The sequence below is a fragment of the Pediculus humanus genome, genomic scaffold, assembly GCF_000006295.1.
Source record: "Pediculus humanus corporis 1103172108281 genomic scaffold, whole genome shotgun sequence".
Taxonomy (NCBI): domain Eukaryota; kingdom Metazoa; phylum Arthropoda; class Insecta; order Psocodea; family Pediculidae; genus Pediculus; species Pediculus humanus.
The window spans coordinates 1,511,011-1,520,868 of record NW_002987850.1 but is presented as its reverse complement, the minus strand read 5'-3'; the positions used below and the strand labels follow the sequence as shown (position 1 = coordinate 1,520,868).

General features: G+C 28.8%; 1 protein-coding gene across 1 annotated transcript; it reads right to left on the bottom strand.

The window, feature by feature from the left end:
* Nucleotides 1-1,115: 1,115 nt before the first annotated feature.
* Phum_PHUM515390 (membrane associated RING finger 1,8, putative) lies at nucleotides 1,116-3,417 on the bottom strand (the record flags this gene model as incomplete). The annotated part of the gene is made up of 6 exons (XM_002431159.1): nucleotides 1,116-1,187; nucleotides 1,454-1,624; nucleotides 1,959-2,117; nucleotides 2,395-2,589; nucleotides 2,786-3,040; nucleotides 3,193-3,417. 6 exons carry the CDS (start codon nucleotides 3,415-3,417, stop codon nucleotides 1,116-1,118), a joined length of 1,077 nt encoding a protein of 358 aa, XP_002431204.1.
* Between the last annotated feature and the right edge of the window lie 6,441 nt (nucleotides 3,418-9,858).

Below are 9,858 nucleotides of genomic sequence, written 5' to 3'. Positions count from 1 at the left end.
GTGTCATAAACGTCGACAAACTCATTTACTTTTTCATTCAAAACAAACGATGGATCGCTACGTAATTTAAATAAAAAAAAAAAAAAAAAAACTTTTCGTTTCGTCAAAGTCATACAAACAAACATCCTTTGGCTTACTTTGAATGAATTCGTGTATTATTATTATTATTATTATTATCATTATTATTATTATTACGGAATGCGTTTGTTTTTAATAAGGACGATGATATTCGGTCGGGGTTTTTTTTTTTTTTTTTTTCGTTAAAACAAACCGTTATTGTTAACCGTAATTTTTTTTTTTTGTCGAAAAAAATTTGTCGACATTTTGCAAAAAAAAAAAAAAAAAAAAAATGTATATATTTCGGTTTAAACCAATAAATAAATAAATAAATAAAAAATAATAATAATAATAATTAAAAAAAAAAAACATTTTTTCCAAATCGTTTGAAATTAACTTACGGTCGGTTTGTTTGTTGTTTGTTTTTCTTTCGTTAAGGCATTTTTTTTTTACTTTTCTTTTCTGAAATTGAAAAAAAAAAAAGTAAAACGTTTTTGTTTATTATGAGTTGATTAATCGATTCTAAAACGTTTTTCGAGTTATTCAATTTATTATCATTATTATTATTATTACTTACTTTTTTTTGTCGTATCCTTATGAAAAATAATAATAATAATAACTTTCAGAAACTTGATTTTCCAAAACGTTTTCATTTTTTTTTTTTTTTTTAATATTTTTCGAAGAAAAAAAAAAGTAAAAATTGCGTGCGTATTTTCTAAATCGAATAATTAATTTAATTAATAATAATAATAATAATAATAATGATTTGGTTTCGTTATTTTTTTTTTTTTCATTACATCCGGTTTTCTGAAATCGGTAATTTTTCAAAAAAAAAAAAAATTTTTTTTATTTGTTTGTGTGTTTGATCTACCCCTTTGTGGAATGTTTTTCCACGTAAAATTTTCCAGGGCAGATGTTTCCGATTGGATTTCATGCCATATTTTTTACGGTTTACTTTTTTATAATTCTTTGCCGAATTATTATTATTATTATTATATACTTTTGAGATGTTTTTCTTCTTCTTTCTCTCTCTCTCTCTCTCTCTCTCTCTCTCTTTATTAATCGTTCGTTGAAGTTTCACTTAAATTATGTAGTAAACACGTTGTTTCTTCTCCTTCTCCTTTCTGTCCCTTAAATGGAAACAAAAAAACTCATATATAAATTTTTTTTTTTTTTTATTTATTTATTTATTCGCAGCCTGGGTGGTCCAGGTATCAAACGTAACGTGAAAATTATTTTCCATCCGATACCTTCTCTCTCTCTTTCTATCTCGTGACCATTTCAAAAAAAAAAAAAACGTCATTTAAAATCGGCTTATTTTTTTTTTTTTTTTTAGATTCAATATAATAATAATAATAATAATAATATATATAAATGAGAAAAATTTTGAATTTACATCGGGATCTAAATCAGTCGAAGTAATTTCTTCAACTTCCGAAGAAGGAGGAGAAGTGGATTCTTTTTCTGGGACGTGAATCTTAATTATACAATCCATCGTCCTCCACCATCTGTACCAAGATGATACGTGTTTTCTTACAGAATTCATTACCCATCCGTAGTAACCGACCTAGAACAATTCAATCGACTTTGTTTATATAGTCAGTCGTATATAATTTACATAATGTTAACTTTTTTTTTTTTTTCCATTAAAATTATTAGGCGGTCGTTTTGGTATATCTCTGATATTAGTGACTTAGTTTGACGTTTTTTTTTTTCTTTAAAAGTTAAACGTAAAAATCCGTTAATTTATTGCACGTCACACGTAAACAAAAAAGAAAGAGAGAAAGAGAGAGAGAGAGAGAAAGATTTTAAAAGTATTTCTTTTTTTTTTTTTAATAAAGGAATGAGAATGTAAATAAGGTTTTAAATATTATTATCATTGTTTCTTTTTTTTTTTTTACCAAAGTTAAACAAGAATTGAGCATGAGGGCTGCCATTAACCAAGGTGCGTCCGTTGGAAAATTATCATCTATTAATTCTGACGTCGCCCTTACGAATATATATCCGGCCATAGCCGCCAAGGGTGTCATGAGCCAAAACCATATCGTGTCCATAAGAATCTTGAAGGAAAACAAAAAGAAAAAAAAAGGTAATACATCCAATAAAAAAAATTTTAAATAATAATAATGATAGACCAGGTCAAGGTCCACAAATCTTAACTCGAAACTTAAGGTTCATTTATTTATAATAATAATAATAATAATAATAATTGTGTCGCGTTTTGTCGCGTTTTGTCGCGTTTTTAAAACAAGATGTCGTGGACCTTGCCTTTTGAAAAAAAATCAAAATTTGTTTGAATATGTACTGTATTAATAAGGTAGTAAATAAGGTGAGAACCTTAAATTTCAAGTTGTAATGAATTATTTTGGCCATGCAAAAAACGAATTGGTTAATTCCTGAGCAGTAGAGGGATGTCGTGTTGCCATCGCATAAACAATTCATTACTATTTGGGTTATGTTATTTATGGCAACAGCAGCCAACATTGACATCATGGGAAGAGTCGTTAAAAAATAAATAAAATCTCTTTTAACCTGAAATAAAATTTTTTTCCTTTTTTTTTTTTTTTTTTTTTTTTTTTTCTATCGTATAAATATACATGGGGAGAGAGAGAGAGAGAGAGAGATAGAGAGAGAGGGGGGGGACATTTATTGAAATGTCAGTCATTATCATTTGTCGTATGTAACCTTAATAAAAATATATGAATTTGAATGAAATTTTTAATCATACCTGATTAAAATCAGCAACTTCGTTTATCCAAACAAAAACGGATTCTAATGTACCATGTTTTGGTATTCTTTCAACAGTAAATTGATATCGGCATAATTCACACGAAGACGTATCAGATTCGGCCAGCCATCTTTCCAAGCATATCATGTGAACAAGTGCGACGGTACCACGACAATTACAAACGGATCGTAAGGGACCCAATTCCGGTAAGGTTTCTGGATTACAGTGACATATTCTACATATTCCCAAAGATATCTAAAATCGTATTTAATTTTTTTTTTGTTCGATGAAAAAACGGGCGCGATCGTTTTAGGGGTTTCCCCTCCTCCCCCTCCTACTGCACTACCCCCTACTACTACCACTACTACCGCGAGGGGAATTATTTTTTTTTTGTCGTAAACACTCACGTTTGACTCGTTTTTTAAATCCCTACAATCTTTTGCGGGTATGGGAAGGACAACCGAAGATTGACTTTCTTCGACGTTGACCAATGCTTTGCATATGTTACAATCTTCTTTCATGCAGTGACCACTTTTAAGAGCATGAGCTTCCGGTTTGTTAAGTAATAGATTAAAGGATTCGGATTCGTTTGCCGCGTTATTATTATTCGTTTGATTTGTTTCATTAATCATTACACCAAAATTTTCAAATAATAATGGATTTTTTATAATTTTATTTATAAGCATAACTTTAAAACAGACACAGGCCCAAAGAGAAAAATGAGAAAAGAAAACAAAAAAAAAAAAAAAAAATGAAAAAAAATACAAAATTACTTTTTTTTTTTTACAAATCGAGGGAAAAAATTTTAACTCTTGTACAATTTGCTCGCCATGTTTGTTGTTTTTATATTGTTTGTTTTTATCATTTGAATTTGAAAGAAGGAGGGAAAATGTGAGGGGGGAGAGAGAGGGAGGGAGGGAAAAAAAATTTTTGGGGATTTTTAATTTTTTTATTATGGTAACGGTTAAAATGCATCCAACATTTTTTTTTTTTTTTTTTTTTGTATTTTATGCGGCGAATTAATTTTGAAATGGCGCGAACGCCATTTTTTTTTTTTCTTCTGCTTCTTTCTTGTCGTTTTCCGACTGACTTTTTTTTTTTTTAAGATCCACGTGTGACCACCGGTTGTTTTATTTATTTATAGAGTTTACGCAATTACATAACACTAAAAATATTCTTTAGTAAATCATAGAAAGATAAACGATGACGTTGGGAAAAATTTTTTTTTTTTTAATTTAATTCTTTCAATGTTGTTTTATGGCGGTGTTTTTTCCCCCCTACGATTCTTGTGACACGTCAGAAAACGATTTTGTCGATTTCCCGTAGGAAAATTTATTTCCCCTCCCGCGCCCCCACCCCGGCTTCGTTTTATTAAATAATATATACACATATATATCATTATCATCATCATCATCATCATTATTATTACATGTTAAATTGGTCAATTATTTATTATTTTCGGTGAAAGTTATTTCGAAATAATTTACTTATTAAGACGATAGATAAAGATTTAAAGGGACGGAAGGGGGAGGGAGGAGGAGGGGGGAAACGTAGTAAATAAAATTTAAGAAAAAAAATAAATGTCATCAATTTAAAAAAAAAAAAGATTCGTGTAAATAGACATTTAAATAGAGAGAGAGAGAGAGAGTGAGATAGAGATAGATTTTAATACAGATATTTTAAAACGATCGTTTTTTATTGTGTAAACGAGGTAAAATCGGATGCTGTGAACCTGATCCTGAGGCGAAATCAGGTAGGCGGGTAACACATTCTAATTAAAATAAACCGACTCATCTTATTTACATTATTATTATTATTATTATTATCTATTAGTCGTTGAATTTTTTTTTTGTTGAAACGAAGTTGACACGTTTGTGATAATGGATTTTTTTTTTTTTTTTATCATTAAATTGATTTTGAAATTTTTTTTTTTTTTTTCGAGAGGTCGCGTCGGTTAAGATTTAAAAATAATAAATCATTGTTTACAGTAAAGTAAAGTTGTATCGCAATAGGTAAAAAAAAAAAACTAATAAGAATGTAATTTGAATGATAAGAGTGTGATAATGAGATGATAACTCTCCTCTCCTCTCACGCACGCAGCATCCCATTTAAAGAGAGAAAAAATTAAATTTTTTTTTTTTTTTGCGTATCCTCTTCCCCCTCCCCGTTTGTTTTTTTGACTGTCGTAATCGATATTTGTTTTCCTTGTCTTCTTCTGTAAGTTACACCGTTCGAATATCATTCTACGAATTTTTCTTCCCTTTTTATTCCCCTCCTCCCCCCGCGTAAATACATACGTTGAGCCCCAACGTAGAGACAGATGTGTGTGATGTGATATTTAGTCGTTGAGATATTTTTAAATGCGAAGTCTTCACCCCCCCTTTCATCATCATCATCATCATCATCATCATCATCATCATTCAATTCGACAAACGAAATATTTGTCGTTTTGAATATTAATAATAATAATAATAATAAATAAAAAATTTCTATTAAAGCCTATACTATGTATTTTACATAATTAAAATTATTATTATTAATATTAATAATACGATTTCTATATGTTTTGCAATAGGACAATCCAATTATTATTATTATTATTATTATTATTATTATTATTTTATATGTGTATATATATATATATTCGATTCAGGTTTTATTTCGATTCTCGATTTCGTTGACAAAATACAAAATTCGATTTCGATTATTACGATATGACTCTCGAATAGGTTTTTAAAATTTAAATATCGTCGCAATATCGTTTTCGATTGTATTTGAAAATTTTTAATTTAAAAAAAAAAAACGGAAATCTTTCTCATTGTAGCATTGAAAACGTTTAATTTTAGATAAAGAGAGAGAGAGAAAGAGAGAAAGAGAGAGAGAGAGAGAGAGAGAAATTTTAAATTATAATAATTTAAAATTTTGGATGAATATCAATGGTCTTATTTATAATAATATATATACACATGCATGTTTTATTTTTTCATTTAACTCCCACTACTACTACTACTACCACTACTACCGGTTATATTTTATTTATTTATTAATAATTATAAATAACTTCATTTCCGGTAATTGAAAATTCATGAAAGACAGAGAGAAAGAAAGAGAGAGAGAGAGAGAGAGAGAGAGGAGGGGAAAGAGAACGAGTGTTTACGTATATAACCTGCAATAATAGTGTGTTTCTCCACGGGGGGCGGGCGAACGAGTAGGGAGTGTGGGGGGCGGATTTTTAAACACAAAATTTATTTATTTATCAAAGAAAAGGAAAGTCGAAACCGGTAGGGAAATAATTGGGGCGCGGGATGGCGTGGAATTAATTTAAAAAAAAAAAAATCTCGGCGAGCACACTTTTTTTTTTTTTTTTTCAACATAACATAAAACAAGTGTTAATCGCGCCACGCATTCATTTTAGGTCATAAAATATCATCATCATCATCATCATCGTAGGTTAACCCGCCGTCATTTCATAACCGGAAATTATTTAATAATAATAAAAAGAGTGGGGGTGGGGGAGAAAAAAAAACGTTTCCAGGTGTTTATAAATTTTTTTTTTTTTTTTTTTTAATTCAGGATGTCGTCCGTCGGCGTAAAAATAATAATAATAATAATAATAAATTTATCACTTTTTTATCATTTATTTAAAAAGAAAATTAAATTTTACGCGCGCGCTCGCGTACTTTAAATACTCGTTGTGGGTGGCGGTGGGGGATAACGTCATTTCCGGAACTTCCCTTCCGGTATGACGTCCGTGAAGGTGACACGTTACCCGAAAAATATAATAATTATTAATTAATACGTTAGTCCGTAATGACGTAATAACACATCAACACTACGTCATAAGATTTTTTTTTTTTTATGAATGAGCGATCGAGTGAGTGAATGAATGAATGAATGAAAACGAACGTAACGACTTTGATTAATGAAATTAAAGGGAAGAGAATTTCACGTTTACCTTAGTTTAAACTTCAAATGTCTTATTTAAAAAAAAAAAAAAAATGAATCTTAAAATAGTTGAATGAAAGAGCGCGGCGGTGTCGGTTGGGGCGGGGGGAGGGGAGGGGATGGGGAGAAATGTTTCATAAACAAATCCTTTTTTTATTTTTTATTTTGGGGCCAAAATATTCAATGGAAAAAGTCAAATGTCATGCCAAAGGTTTTTTTTTTTCTTCTTCCTCTTCCTCCTCTTCTTCTTCTTCTTGTAAATTCATTTATTTGTTTTTTTTTTAAAACCAATTTGTTTCGCCATATTTAGTATGGGGACAATAAATCGTTGCCCACAACAAATCGAAACACTTGTTGTTGTAATTTTAAACAACAAAAGAAAAAAATAAAACCACCGTCGGTTTATTTAATAATAATAATAATGATGATGATGATGATGATGATGATGATACAAAAATTTAAATCGGTTTATAAAATCGGCGTTAGATTATTATTATTATTTCCTCTTCTCAATGAGTTTTGACGCAAGTTTTTTTAAAATTAAAAAGTGCGACAACCCTTTTGTAGTAATAATAATAATAATAATAAGGCCCACGCGTCACAGCATTTCCGTTTCCTAGGAGAATAATAACAAACGAGGAAGACGTCAACAACAGGGGAAGAATACTAATGTCACCATTTCCTTTCGTATCTTTTTTTTTTTTTTTGGTCTTTTAAACCCGAGAAAAAGTCGTTTTGTAATAATAATAATAATAATAATAATAATGATAATGATAATGATAATAATAACGCAATCATTGAAAAAAAAAAAAAATCTTATACTATTATTCCTTTTTTATTTTTCTATTATTATTATTATTATCATCATCATCATTTCTTTTTTTTTTTTTTGATCCGTGGTTTGAATTTCAATCGATAAAAATATTATTATTATTATCATTATTATTATTATTTTCAAGGTATTCTTTTCTAAGTAAGGTTTTAATAATAATAATAAAAAAAAAAAAATTACGCGCATTGCGTTCTCGTGTTGTTGCTTACACGTGTTTATTTATTTATTATTATTATTATTATTATCATTTTAGTTTTTATTTATTTATTTATCGAAGGGTTTAAACGTGCGAAATTTTTTTTTTTTTTACAGCAGAAGAAAAAATAAAAATGGAGTAGGAGGAGGAGGAGGAGGAGGAGGTTGAGTGTTATATTATAAAAGATTTTAACGAATGAGAAAAATGATTTACGGCAAAAAATAAAATCAAAAAAAAAAAAAATTTACGATCGAAAAAGTAAAAGGAAACAACAATAAGAAGAAGAAGAAGAAATCGAAAGTGTTTTCTCGAACTACGACGATTTTCAGGTATTATTATTATTATTATTATTATTATTATTATTAAATCTTATAAGGTTTTTACGCGGTTGTTTCCCCCCCCAACCCCCCCAAAAAAAAGAAATTTTTTCCGACGCTCATTCGTAATAAATCACGTGTCGTCCGAATCATGCGTTTTAATTTTTATTTACGATATGTTTCAGGTACGAAACTTTTAATTAAAAAAAAATTCCCCCTCCCTCTCCTTCATCTCCCCTTATTAAATATTTATCATCATTATTATTTAGGTTTTTTTCTACCCTCTTGATTCGATAAGAGTGGATGAGGTGGATGTTTGTCGTTTAGAATAAACAAATAAACAAACAAAGTTTTCGATTTTTATAAATTTTATACCTGATAACGTGACGTCTTTTTTTTAAACGTATCTAGTGACACGTCGAAATTTTTTTTTTAAATACCGAAAAAAAATTTATGATTAATAATAATAATAATAATAATATATCGAAGTAATGAATTTTTTTTATTTTTTGTTTGCAGATTGGAAAATCGAACTCGAAATCGAATTTTTGTGATTTGTATTATTTAACGGAGTATAAATTACAGCAAAAGTACACAACAACGTCGAGCACGTGAGTTTATTTTTTTTTTTTTTTTTGCTCTTAATTATTTTTTTATACGTTAGCAAAAAAAAAGAGGGGACAAGTCTGATTTATATTTAGAAAATTATTGTGGAAAAAAAAAATTTTTTGCTCCCAGCTAGCTAGCTAGCTCTTCCAGCCGGGTCAGAGTATAATCGATTTGTTTTTTTTTTTAAATTGTTTTTTAAAAAGAAAGAGAATGAGAATGAGAGAGAGATAGAAATATTTTCTTTCGTCAGGTACGAGAGTTGTTTTAATTTTTTCACTTTTGCTTTCGTTAAATTTTTTTTTTTTTTTTTCCACGTGTCGTACATTAGAGTTGAAATTGAAATATGTGGAGGAGTGTTACAGGTTGGTTTGTTAAAAATGTACAAAACTAATTTTTCTTAACAACCGCAAAATATTTTCGATACCGTGTCGTGTAACTAGAATCTTTTTAATTATTCTTACACTCATAAATTATTACGTTACGTAATAACGAAAGGTTTCGCTTTGAGATCGTCAAACTTTGCGGAAATAAATGAGGTGTTATTATTATTATTATTATTATTTAAACCTTCGATCGGTTTCCCAAGAGGGGGAGAGAGAGAGAGAGAGAGAGAGAGAGAGAGAGAGAGAGAGAGAGAAAGGGTGGGGGGAAGAGGGTTTAAAACCCGATAATCAGATAGTAGATGATGATGATGATGATGGCATTTAATACCCTCGAGATAGTTGTGAGTTTAATAAAGACCAAAACTCGTGTAAATATTTATTTATTATTTGTTATGAAAAAACTTTACGAGTTTTAATGTGTATTATCATAACTTTTTTTTTTTTTCGTAAAAATTATTTTTCTGACGATATTTTTCAGACAATAAATTTTTTTTTTAAAAAGAAACTCATAAAGAAAGTCCAATTGACGAAGTTATAATAATTATTATTATTATTATTTAACGTAATTGTAGTGTTTTGTTATGAAAAATTGATTTATTTAAAAAAAAAAAAACGTTTTTATTACGTAATTGAAATTTTTTTTTTTTTTTACCCCTGCGGGTCTCGTTTTTAAAATAACAACAGCAGAAGAAAATAATAATGAGGAAGTGAATTTCGCGTTTTGCAAATTAAAAACAAAATGAAATCGTCGTCTGCTTGTTTTGCACGATTGCACATTGTAAACGATGTGA